Genomic DNA, 13,575 nt, shown 5'->3' with positions numbered 1-13,575 from the left:
ATGGCCTTGTTATGGTACACTGAAGACAATATTTTGAAATAGGTGTTATACTGTTCAGCCAATCACTCTGGGAGGTGGATGGTCAAGCACCCAATGTTGTTATGCCACTCTTGTGAATCAAGTTGTATAAATGCAGTGGTAATTAATTAAATAATTCCATTCTATCCTGGACCTGAATTCCGTGTCGTTCTTCGTGCTGTCCCTGTGGACAACAGCAACATCTGGTGACCCCGCGACGTGTACTGCAACCACAGCCCCTAAGAAGGTACGTGCCAGACCGCGACCGGCCCCCCTCTGGGGCTGCACGGGACTATAGACTGAGACATGGAGCATAAATCCTTCAAAGAAAGCAAGGTATTTTCTGCCTTCAAGTCTGTGATACAGATCGCAGGAGTTAATATAAGCGAGGAGGAGCTCACTGCGTTATCTACCTGGTCCATCGGACATGGATATTTTGCAGACTTTGATAATGTTTTGAACCCAGACACCTGGAGGGGACTAGGGGATGCCCTAATCCATGAATTTTCAGCTGGCGACGCAGGGGTAGCTGATTTGATACGTACCTGGGGGACTTTACACGAAGCAATGGAAAAATGGACAAAAAGCAGCGACAGAAAAGTCAACCCAGGATCAGATGAATCTGAGTCTGGGGGCTTCCCAAGCTCAGATGGGGATGGTGAGTTCTCTGAGGGTGGCGGGACCCTGAGTAGCATGGGAAGTTCGGTCGTCGAGCTCCTGATACCTTCTTGGGAGAAGACAAAAGGTGCGTACCCCTGCCCCCTGAAATATATCCATCCCTCACTGGTAGGAGGATCGGGGCACCCCCCGTCTTTAGCCCCTGCTTCAGTTACCGCAGTGGGATCTGCCCTCCCTGGGACCCCGAGTAGTGTGGGAAGTTCGGTCATCCGGCTCCCGATACCCTCCCACAGGAAGACAAAGGGTGTGTACCCCTGTCCCCGGAAATATATCCATCCCTCACCCGTAGGAGGATCGGGGTGCCCCCTCTCTTTAGCCCCTGCTTCGGTTGCCACGGTGGGACCTGCCCTCCCTGCGGCCCCGCCGTTGCCATCCGTGGAAGCGGCGGTGGGGGTCATGGCGACTGCCGCCTCGGCACCGCTGCCTACGATGGCGCAACCGGCCACGCTGGCACCACAAGCGGCTCCCGCGCCATCAGCCCTGTACCTGGGCTCAGTGCAGCACCCTTGGTCACCCGCACCCACGTGTTCGGTGTCCTCTTGTCCCACTCCGAGCCCTGTAGCCCTTGGTTATCATACACATGTCCCAACAGTTGGGGTTTTTTCGGCTCAGGGGAGGAAGCAGCAGTGGCCATGCTCCCCAATATCTGACTCTCTTGGGGAACAAATCTTGGCCGATTGGCACGAGATAAAGCAACAGCTCAGACTACTGTCAATCTATCTACCATGTCAGTGGTCAATCCCTGATATGCCCGGGAAAAAATGGGCTGAGGGGCACACAGGGGAATTGCGCCCAGATACAAATGTTTCCCTAGGCTCCTCTGACACAGGACTACTCAGCCGGCTTTCAGCCAGCACCCAGGGATCAGCCGGGGTGGATGTGTACACTGCAGTAACAGTTGTCTTAGACTCCAGTTGTGTTTATAAGGTTCCCTTTGATGCTTATGGACCCCTAGGTCAAGGCTTCAGCACACTGCTTGTGGGTAGATCTAGTGTTACCATTCAGGGGATCTTTGTACACCCAGGAGTTATTGATGCTGATTTTACAGGCCAGATTTGTGCTATGGTTTCCACATCCACCCCCCCCTGTTACTATTCCTGAAAAGACTAGAATTGCTCAACTTGTCCCTTTTAAGTCTTGTGTTCCTAGGGCAGAACAACGAAGTCGTGGAGATGGTAGCTTTGGCTCTATGGGACTTCCGCAGGTCTTCTGGACTGCAGACATCTCCAGCCAAAAGCCTCAGATGACGTGTACCCTAATCCTGCCAAATGCCCATCCACCCCAGATCCATCTCCGAGGTTTGATCAACACGGGCGCTGATGTGACAATTATCTCCTTCTCTGCATGGCCTCTCACGTGGCCTCTGGCCCCTGTGGGGTCAGCCATCGCAGGGTTGAGAGGAACCACACAGAGCTATTTAAGCGAGCGACCTGTGCTGGTGAAAAATGCAGAGGGGCAAACAGCTACAGTTCGGCCCTATGTCATTACAGCTCTGCTTAACCTCTGGGGGCAGGATGTGTTGGCAGCTTTTGGGGTACGGATTGGGACAAATTTTTGATGGGGGCTACTGTACTGAAGGGTGCAGTATATCCTACGCTGCCTTTGTGGTGGCTAGTACACAAGTCTATCTGGATTCATCAGTGGCCCCTACCAAAAGAGAAATTAGTTGCCCTTCACCAGTTAGTCCAGGAACAATTACAACAGGGGCATCTTGAGCCTTCTACTAGTCCCTGGAACACTCCTGTTTTGTAATCAAGAAAAAATCAGGGAAATGGAGATTGTTACAGGATCTCCGAGAAGTCAATGAAGTGATGGAAAGTATGGGGGCATTGCAGGCTGGTATGCCCTTACCCACCATGATCCCAACAGGGTGGGAAATCCTGATCATTGATTTGAAGGATTGTTTTTTCACTATTCCTTTACATCCTAATGATAAGCCAAAATTTGCTTTTACTGTGCCTGCAGTTAACAATGCCTGCGGTTACCTGCGCAGAGGTATCAATGGAAGGTTCTACCTCAGGGCATGAAGAACAGCCCAACTATTTGCCAGTGGTATGTCGCTCAGGCTTTGTCCAGAGTCCGTGAGCAGTTTCCTGGGGCATACTGCTACCAGTACATGAATGGTATCCTGGTGGCAGCATCCACCCAGGACGAGATGCTGAGGATTCAGCCTCGGCTGTTTGCTGCTCTGCATTCTTATGGATTGCAGGTGGCTCTGGAGAAAGTTCAACGGCAACCTCCTTGGAAATACTTAGGAGTCAAAATTCTGGATCAGACCATACAACATCAGGAGGTGCAATTCTCGGATTCTATTAAGACTTTGAATGATGCTCAGAAATTGCTGGGTATCATTACTTGGTCATGTCGTTATTTAGGGCTAACCACGGCCCAGCTTGCCCTGCTTTTTAATATTTTAAAGGGGGACCCTGAGTTGAATTCACCTCTAAAATTGACTCCTGAAGCGCGACGAGCGCTGGAGGAGGTACAACAGGCTGTTTCTGCTCATCAGGTTCATTGAGTGGATCCCTCCATTGATATCACTGTTTTCATTACCACTCCAGATCTGCATCCCACAGGTATCATTGGCCAATGGAATAAAGAGTGGCCCGACCCTTTACATATCCTAGAATGGGTCTTCTTGCCACATCAGCCAAAAGAGACAGCACCCACATTGTTTGAATTGATCGCTTGTTTGATAATCAAATGCCACCAACGGTGTCCGCAATTAATGGCAGCGGATCCTGCAACAATTGTTCTTCCGATACAGCAGGAACACTTTGAGTGGAGCCTTACTAACAGTGCTCCTTTGCAAAGTGCGCTGCAAAACTTTTTGGGATAGATTGCTCAACATCCACCCAGCCATAAAATACTGTGAATGGCAAAATTGACCAGCTTCACCTTACGACCAAAAAATAGTCGGGTGCCAGTGAAAGGGCCCACCGTCTTCACCAATGGGTCTGGGAAAACTGGGAGACCTGTAGTTAGCCGGAGGGAAGAATCTGAGTGGCAGGTGCTGGAAGGTCATGAGTCAGGCTCAGCCCAGCTGGTTGACTGGAGGGCTGTTGCCATGGCTTTTCAGCAGTTTTCTCAGGTTCCTTTGAATTTGGTCACTGACTCTGCCTATGTAGCAGACATGACTCAGTGCTTAGATTGCTCACTTTTGAAGGAAGTGAATAATGCAGCTCTGTTTTCACTATTGAAGGCCTTGTGGAGTGCAATTCAAGCTCGAGTGCATCCATATTACATTTTGCATATTCAAAGCCACACTAATTTGCCAGGTTTCACAACAGAAGGCAATGCCAGGGCTGACAGGTTAGCTAACCCTGCCTGAGTAGCGCCTCAGCCTGACAAAATTGCACAAGCCACGGCATCGCACAATTTCTTCCATCAAAGTGCGCATACCCTGCAGAAACAGTTTCATTTGACGCCAGCTGAGGCTCGGGACATTGTCAGTGCTTGTGCTGACGGTCACGGGCTCGCTGCACCTCCGCCATCGCGGTAAACCCTAGAGGCCTACAGGCCTTGCAGCTTTGGCTGTTCGGATGTAACACACATTCCTGAATTTGGCAGATTTAAGCATGTGCATGTGTCTATTGACACATTCTCCTCAGCTATGTGGGCATCTGCTCATACTGGGGAGAAAGGCCGTGATGTTATCGCCCATAGGAAACTCACTTTCGTGATTTTGGGTGTACCTTCTTCTGTGAAAACCGATAATGGCCCTGCCTATGTCTATCAGAAGACACAGCAGTTTCTGCACCTGTGGGATGTAGATCATACCTTGGGTATTTCTTATTCTCCTACTGGCCAAGCCATTGTTGAACACACTCATGGTACCTTGAAGTGTGTTCTGGAGAAACAAAAAGGGGGAATGCATGGAGAAACCCCACAGAGCCGACTAGAAAAAGCTTTATATACAATTAATCATCTTACAGTGCCACTAAATTCAAACAATCCTGTTATTTTGAATCATTTTCTCTCATTGCAGTCTGCAGGCAAGACGCACCTGCCTCGAGCGAAAGTCTGGGTACAGGACCTCCTCACTGAGAAGTGGGAAGGCCCGCATGAGCTTATTGCTTGGGGTCGTGGGTATGCTTGTGTTTCCACAGATACTGGGGTGCGATGGCTACCTGCAAGATGTGTCCACCCTGACCTGCAGCACCAGAGGTAGAACAGGCATCCTCCAAGGCAACCTTCAAATGATGACCAGAATGCAGATCATTCATCGAATGATCCCTCTGATGGTGACCAAGATGTTGACCATCAGCCTGGTCCTTCTACAAGCAGAGACTGAATTTCAGAGAGTGAATTTCAAGTTTCTAATGTTATGGAGTCAGAATGTTATGCAGAATGTTAGAGGCCTTAAAGCTATTCAGAATTAATGACTGGATGTATAGCTGGATTCGCTAGAGGTATCTCCCCTGGCGTTGCTGGAGAATCTCTCTGCCTACTCTAAGTTGGTATCTGATTTGGATTTAGTTTGGTAACAGCCACTACCAAATGGATCCTTATGCTGTGTTTGTTCTCCTTGCTGCAAGGGATCCCGCAGAGGATTACAAACACTACCGTTTTGGTCTTTAAAACAAGAAGGGGGAATTATGGATGCTAAAAAAGCTAGCAGAGAAATTTTCCTGCTTGCCTCCTGTGAAAGTCTTCATTCTCATGCAAACTAGCTGAGAAATGGTTTGCTATTTTGTAAACCAAGACTTTATCTCACAGGTGCAAACTTGTTTTGCATGGCCTTGTTATGGTACACTGAAGACAATATTTTGAAATAGGTGTTATACTGTTCAGCCAATCACTCTGGGAGGTGGATGGTCAAGCACCCAATGTTGTTATGCCACTCTTGTGAATCAAGTTGTATAAATGCAGTGGTAATTAATTAAATAATTCCATTCTATCCTGGACCTGAATTCCGTGTCATTCTTCGTGCTGTCCCTGCAGACAACAGCAACAACAGACAAGATTTTTTTTTTTGGTGCACTAGATTTTATTAATTTTTCCCCAAGTTGTTTACACACTGCACCAAGTAAGTTGCACGATTTATTATTATTTTAGACTTGGAAAAGAAGTCAAGCGAGTAGTCTGGAATGTTGGGACCTTGCAGACTTGGCAAGCAGCTTGCAGCAATAGTGTGAGTGTGCTCTTGTATGGAGTCTTCCTCACCCAGAATAAACAGATCTTCTCTGGTTGTCCTCATGTTCAATCATGAGAAAAGACAACCTTTATTCATAGTGCACATTTGAACCTTTGGGGACAGTTACTGGAAATTTTGTAGAGGTTATATGTTTACTTGCTTTCCTGAGAGCTGATTGATCATTCCAGAGCACTGCAGAATGATGTGATGTTAACACACGCAGGCTGAGTGACTCAGCTTGTCAAAAACTCGTTTGAAAATAAATGCATAAAGTAGAAAAAAACCCAAACTGAAATAGGTATGTGCTAAAAGCCCTTTTTGTGACTGCTGAATCTATAGTGTTATTGCCATTTCCTTGTAGCTGAGGGATTACAGAGGAAGAGCTTCCCAGCTTTCCATAAATTTAAACCTTGCATGACATGTTTGTTAACTCGAATCCCTGTGTTACTAGTCTGGATTGGATTTGGTGCTACACCGTGTGTACACTTGTCAAAAATGGAAGGTAGAGAATCCTATGATGAGGTGAAGAGACTCATTCCCTGTCACTTCAAGTTTCTTCCTTCATAAATGTGCCTCATTTGGAATCTTTTCCCAAATTTTAAAGGCCATAGCAGTTCTACCTTTGTGCTTCATGCTTCAGCTAAGGTGCTTCCATAGGAAGTTTATTTGGTGCTGCTGGTCTGCAGCGTGCTCTCTTCATAAGGAGGCACTGGGTCTGGAGAAAGCTCAATGTGAGCCTCTCCCATGGAAGTCTTCATGGTGGCTTCCTCATATGATGGAGGCAAACACACAGAGAGGAATGTGGCATCAGGGAGCAGCGTGGAGTAGTGGAAACTCTGTTCACTGCTCCAGGGCAGCGCAGAAAGGAAATGGGACACATCGTGCTCAGGCAGGGCCTCAGGAAGGTCGATGCTGAAGATCTGCCCCTGCTGAGTGCGGCGCTGGCAACGGCGGTACAGGAAGAGTAGCAGGAATGCCAGGAAGAGCATCATGGTGGCAGGCAATATGATACACAGAAATGGTTCTATGTCATCTTTGGTTGAACTTGTCTGTTGTCTGCTCTGTAACCAAAGCAAATAGGAAGTGTGTTGGATTCCTGGAGTTCTCTTAATCAGAGAGCAAAAACACATTCCCCATCTCCGCCTCATGACATAGCAGCTGCTTTTCCAAATATCTTTCTCTTTGCACTGATACCATCCAAGTAATATGTTGTGCAGTCTCATGAATTCTATTTACTGGCCAATTAAAGCAAATCACAACCAGAGACAAAAAACCCCAGAGAAGTTGCAAAGAGTATTGGGTTTTTAGAAAACCCTATCTCCAATGGGGGAAAAAACCCAACAACCTGGAAGTATATGTAATTTCGCATGACGTTTTATTACTCTTGGATTATAGCAGGACCAGTTGACTTTGCAGGAGATCAGTCAAGCCTTTAAAATTTGGGAGAACACTGAATTGCAGATGAATAAGGCTGGTGATCCACCATCTAGTGTTGTTTCTTTGTATTTGGAAAATTGTTTAAAGAACAACTATTACAACAACTAGCCCTTTCAAACAGGGCCTGTTGCCTACAATACCTGCTGTTCGTGTTGTTCTAACCTCACAGGCCAGTTCCAAATAAAACACAGTGTCAGGACAGCTTGGAGTGGGGCTCTTGAGCTTGTTCTGCCAGTGATCCAAGATTCTTATTTCCCTATTTAAAACTATGGAAAAAAGAACTTCTGGTGTAAGAGAAGTAACAGTTGGGACTGGTGTGTCATCTTTGTTTTCTCCAAAATGTAGCACAAAAGACCTCTGTCCCACAGCTTTTGAATTGTGATGTAATGTTAACTGGAGTCATAAGCTATGAGAAGAACAAACAAAGCCATTTGTGCTCTTCTGTTGTATTAGCTTTAAAATTTAGTATATCCTGTTTCCAGTCTGGCTCTATCTTCTAATAATTGGATCTCATTCAGAGTCTAGTCTAGGGAGGGAGGAAAACACAGACCCTATACTGCTGTTTATTATCAACTCATTCCCTTTTTAAGTTTTTAAGAAATGCTATCAGATGGCTTTTTCACATTTGTATGGTGAGACTAAACAATGGATCAGATTTCCTTTACTTTGAGTGAAGCTGCCTATTCAAGCTGGGAGAACTCGAGTGATTCTTTCCTCAAAGCTTTTGGAAGCAGGGATGCAAACTGGCCGTTTGCAGCAATGGCTTTGTGAAAAGGACAGTAACTCAGTGTCTCCTTCTTAGTCTACAAAAACTTTCTATGCTCATTCTTCTGGGAATCACAGCCATTCTTCTAGCTACAAAATCACACTGTAACTTACATTCAACTGATTATCTACCAGGCATTTGTAACCTCTTTGCTTTGTCATCATATTATGAAACTATTATTACGTGGTGATGCCTAAGAAAAACAATGTAACTAGTCTTTGACTCCTAACAAATAATGCAGGGGAAATTTCTACTTTTTTTATTTTTTCCCTAAGGTATTGTGGGTCGGAAGCTAAATTCATGAAAATAATTTTAAAATACACTGAAACCTTTGCAGATTAGCTATTAAGCTATTCTTCCCCAACTATCTTTTACCCAAAAAAAAGCATATTAAAGAAGTATTTAATATTTACTGATAGTTTTTAATTAAAGAACTTCTGACTGTACAAGCTGTTGTCTTACCTGGCCATTCAATGAGTGACAGGAAATAGCAGAATTGGAAGAAATTGTTCCAGCTGTTCTTCCATCTAGTGCAGACATTAAATAATCCCTTTAAAATGAGTGGATTTTTTAAAAAGTTTGTTAATGCTTTTTTAGTGTGTCTTATGAGGTGCATAAAACATGTCAAGGGAAAATGAGAAAAAAGCATTCAGTATTATGTTTGTGTACTACATATGTGGAGACTCACTGGTATGTTACCGAGAGTCTTACAGTAAATATTTAGAAGAGCTGATCTTATACTGGACAGCATTATTCACAATCAGCGAAGAGCTTGTTTTTAAAATCCAAGTCCAGGTTTTGGGTTTAATTTGTAGGGAGCAGGCTTTCACCAGGGTTAAGTGTTGGTCTTAGGATCTGTGAGTTGTACAGTATTCTGGTGGTTTGTGAGGACAGAGAGTGAGATTGCCAGTGTTTCCTACATGAGACTAGTCAAAGGTATATAAAGCCCCAATTATAATTTAAGTTCAGTGCAGCTTCCCTATAAATTTCACTGAAACAATATTCGGGTGTAAATAATGGCCAAGGACAGTGTATCCTTTGTGTGCTGGTGGAAGCACAGACAAGAGTTAGATCTGTAAGACATGGCCTGATACAAATACTGGACTTCAGAAAAAGGTTAAGCTTGATGGAAGAAATTACAAATTATCTTGGGTCTCAGGGAAATACTTTGCTCCAAAGCCTTGCAATGAAATACACATCAAGAGAAAAGTGCAAAATATATTATTGGTGGAGGGGACAGTTTGCATCTAATGGTAAAAACTGGAAGCAGTGAAACTATAGGTAGTATGAGCTAGCTCAGATGGCCACAGTCTGTGAAGTAGCTACAAAAGGACACCTTAGGGTGTCAGTGGGTTACTGGCCTGAAAACTCTTCTTATTTAAAGGCTCTCCAAGAGTAACCTGTAGCATTGCTTCTAAAGTTGCAAAATCAAGCTCTCAAGGCTGAATAAATGACAGCATTTCTGAAATCTGTGAATCCTTAATTTGCTCTGCAACACATATAATTTTTAATTACATTATTGTGCACAAAGTGCCTCGTTGGGGTTGTGATAGATTGCTTAGGGAAGATGAACACCACAATACCACAAGGTACTGTGTTGCAGGATGTGTAGAGTATGTAGTGACTGAGTCAGAAGACTGTGGGAAGAGAGAGGACTGCCTGCTAGTGTGGGATAGCAAATATTCTCCTGGGGAGCTGTATTTCTGTCTCTGCTACTAAATGCTCTACAGAAGGGGCAAGACAGATCAGTGGAGGTGTTTCTTGTGGGTTGCTCGTTGGTTATACTTCATTTGAGTGCCTGGCTTGAGATCCTTGGGTATGGTCTGCAGAAATTCTGCATCTGTATTGCTGTCTCTGAAGGTGAAAAGGCAGTGCCCTGAACCTGCAAGCACTTTATTGCACTGAGGGATTTGGGCAAAAACGACATAGGTTATTACAAAGCAGCCCATGTTCTCTTGCACTCCCTAAAGTGGTCGAGTGGTTAGACTAGATATTCATTGCAGGCACCTTCCAACTGAATGACTCCTGTTTTATCCTATTCTATTTCAAAATAACCACACAAGTGCGTGGTGGCTATCTATTCAGTAATGTGTGCAAAAGAAGACATAATACATTTGGTGTTTGAAGAAGACACAGTGAAAGATGCTGGGAAAGGTGAGGGAAGTAGCACACTGAATGGCCAGTAATTAAGTGAATACCGTGCCCTGTATAGTTGTGAAAGAGCAGTAAGTGTGTTTTACTATGATCTGAAAAATAGTAGTATGTAAAGCAGATAGGATTAAGAATGAGGCAATATTACAGAATTATAAAATATGCTGAGTTAGAGGGGACCCATCAGGATCATTGAGCCCAACTCCTGACCCTGTGCAGGACACCCCAAGAGACACACCAGGTGTCTGAGAGCATTTTCCAAATGATTTTTGAACTCTGTCAGGCTTGGTGCTGTGACCATTTTCCTGGGGAGCCTGTTCCAGTGCCCAATCACCCTCTGAGTGCAAATTTTTTCCTCATATTTAACCTAAACCTCCCCTGACTCAGCTTCATGCTTTTCTGTATGCTAACAGGTGACAATAAAGATCAGTTTTGCTCAGTCTGTGTTTCAGAGTGTTCATAGCTTTTTAAACACAGCTAATGTTAAGACTTTCCTATCTGGGTGAAATAATTTGTAGGCTACCTAGTGTATTATTTGAGTTGAAATAATCTTTCATAAGTTAATAGTGCCCCACAGATGCCCTGAACCTGAACAGGGAATTATATATCCATTTTGATGCTGCCTCCTGCCAAACATTACGTGGACTGATTTTACTTGGAGATGTAGTTCCAAAAGCTTATGGACTTCTTGTACATTTATCCATATACATATATCAAATGTATTAGGAGACAATTGATCAATATTAGTCCCTCTTTTTCTATTGTGGCTTTGTGCCCATTTCTGCAATGACTGCCTAAAGGGCTACTGAAGAATGTTGCAAAATTTTGACATAAAGACTTAGAAAATCTAATAGGCATTAAAAAATTATACTAAAAATAGGAATAATTTTAATGCAATGTATCAAAGGCCACTTAAACAGCCCCCCTTATTCTGAAATTCTAAACTAAAAACTGAAATTCTACACTGACCTAAAACTAACTTCTGAAGCTGTGGCTCTAAAACTAGTAACCACTGTGTATAGGTATCAGGAATAGCTGCCAGAACTGCAAAATAAAATGATCTAGAAATCAAACTGAATCTTCATTAATTGAAAGTAAAATGACTGCAGAACATATTTAAGGTAAAATCCTCTACTCTTTTACATTTGAAAGTTTCCACACCAGGCATATGAAGTAACTGATGGAATTATTAATTGACTGGTTTTTTTGGTGCTGCTTCACTGGAGATCAGCATGCTCTGCCTGTGTCATCACAAGCATCTATTGTCAGGTTTGTAAGTGACAAAAATAAGGATCCGACTTCCAGCATGAAATAAGTTACAGACACATAAATATGGGAAAATATCCTTTATAAAACAGAGAAAGTCAGAAAGTAGCGTGGGAGTAAAAGGGATCATATTTCTAAAAAGTCCTCTGTTTTCCCAGAATTGATTCTTAGTAGGACAGTTTGGACATTGTAGGCTCATGTTTATTCTCCTCCTTTCCTTTATATATTTGTAGGGACTGAAGCAGAGGGTCAGTTTCCCCCAACCACTGAGCACATACTCGAAGCAGTAAAGCCTTTCATTAGTAATCTGCCTGCCTATGTTTTTTTAACATGCTGAGCATGTACAGTTGCCAGCTTACAGATTATGTGACCCATATCAGTTAAGATGAGCTTTTACTCATGCCTGTTGGTAAAAGAATGAAATGCCGAGCGTGGCTGAGTTGTGTGGTATGTCTGTGATGAGTAATGGAATGGGCTTGGAGCTGAACTATGTGTCTAGATGAAAGAGGGGTAGTACCTGCCTTGGGAGGGTAAAACATGAGTTTAAGGAAAGCTTTTGTGTAAGGGTAGAAAAATGAAAGTTTATTTTGCTTATTGAAATTCCCATTGAAGTGACTGAGTTGTGCTAAGATTTATTATGTTGTTAATGATTTGCTAGAGCAATAGGAACTCCATTAAAATTATTTTGTTAATATAGCCCATATTTATACTAATATCTTTTGAAGTTGAATCAGGAAGCCGATACTTCTGAAATGTTTTAAGCGGATTGGGAACAAAGTTTGCTTTGAAGTCATTAGGGTGTGGTCCACCCATAGGTGCTTTTCCAAGCCCTATCCTGCTTCTTGAAGCTGATTCATTATTGCTTGTAAAAAGCAAAACCATGTAACTCTGGCAAATAGAAAAACATTTTTATGTGTTTTTGTATAAATTAGTAATGACACAAGTTTAGAAGCGAGCCTGGATTTACACAGAATTTTCAAATATTTGTTGAAATGTGACTCTAGTGATGCTGTTTGTTTCTCATTGTCAGATAAAACCAGACTTGAGGTGTGAAGACATTGTCATTGCTATTCTAACTCTGACAATGTTACTGGTGAGGTAGACTTTGTTAAAATTGTGGAGGCATTTAAATACTGCTTTTTTTCCTGTTCTGACACCCACCCACACTCCTACCCCCTTTTATTTTGCAACAGTACACTTTATATACATCAGCTGAGTAGTGTGGCCAGTTCATTTGCTAATGCATCTTACTTCGGACACTTACCTAGAAGTACGTGCACCTTAAATTATTATTTTTGATCAGAGAAACACTTCTGCTGTATCCCAGACAAAGCCAGAAAGCAGGCTGTGTTTTCATCTCTGGGGGCTACTTCCCTTCCCCCACTCGGCTGTGTGTGATCCTCTCTCGCAGAAGTAATCAGTGCACAGCTTAGGGAACAAGAGTTCATTGCTGCCTGCTACTGACTTGTAACATCTGCAGAAAGGCTTCACGGGACCAGATCCAAGGCGTAAACACGCGTTTAACAGAAAGGAAATCGAGGATGTGTTATGCTTAAAAGAGGTAATTAAACTTCCTTACCTGCCACCCCAGCAAAATTATTCCATCTAATGTTTTTCTTTGCCACAAATGTGTTTAAAAAGACTTAACAGCAATAAAGAAATGCTCTGGCTCTATGTAATTGAGCAGTACTGCTTTGATACATCCCAATACCCAGGAATTTACTCTGCACTGTACACTGAGGCATTACACAGACATACACACACATGCAAAGTCAAAGGGATGCCACAGAGATGAGCGGGGGAATACAGACCTGAAGCTCTGTTTCCAGAAGTGGCCCACCTGGTTCACTGTTTAGCCAGTCATAGTTTCCCCTGTCAGCATGTCCAAATTTTTTCGAGCTGCTGCCCAAGAGCCTCCTCATGCTTTCATTAACCTGGTCTTCTGTCTTCGTGCCTCCACCTTGCTTCACTGCTTGCAACTGTGTCTCCGCCTCCCAGCCTTGACCCAGCCGGGCTGCTCGCAGCTAATGATCCCTCTTAAGTGATATCCCCTTTATAGCGGAAAAGAAAAAAAAAAGAAGTTAGACACCCCTTCGGAAGCCAAGCAAATAGATCTCAGAGT

At 43.6% G+C, this 13,575-nt stretch overlaps 1 protein-coding gene across 1 annotated transcript; it reads right to left on the bottom strand.

Moving 5' to 3' along the window:
- Window positions 1-6,495: 6,495 nt before the first annotated feature.
- SMIM28 (small integral membrane protein 28) lies at window positions 6,496-13,375 on the bottom strand (the record flags this gene model as incomplete). Its single annotated transcript, XM_082299670.1, has 2 exons — window positions 6,496-6,894; window positions 13,265-13,375. 2 exons carry the CDS (start codon window positions 13,373-13,375, stop codon window positions 6,496-6,498), a joined length of 510 nt encoding a protein of 169 aa, XP_082155796.1.
- Window positions 13,376-13,575: the final 200 nt, after the last annotated feature.

The sequence above is a fragment of the Coloeus monedula genome, assembly GCF_965178545.1.
Source record: "Coloeus monedula genome assembly, chromosome: 2".
Taxonomy (NCBI): domain Eukaryota; kingdom Metazoa; phylum Chordata; class Aves; order Passeriformes; family Corvidae; genus Coloeus; species Coloeus monedula.
This window is presented reverse-complemented; position numbering and strand designations above follow the sequence as displayed.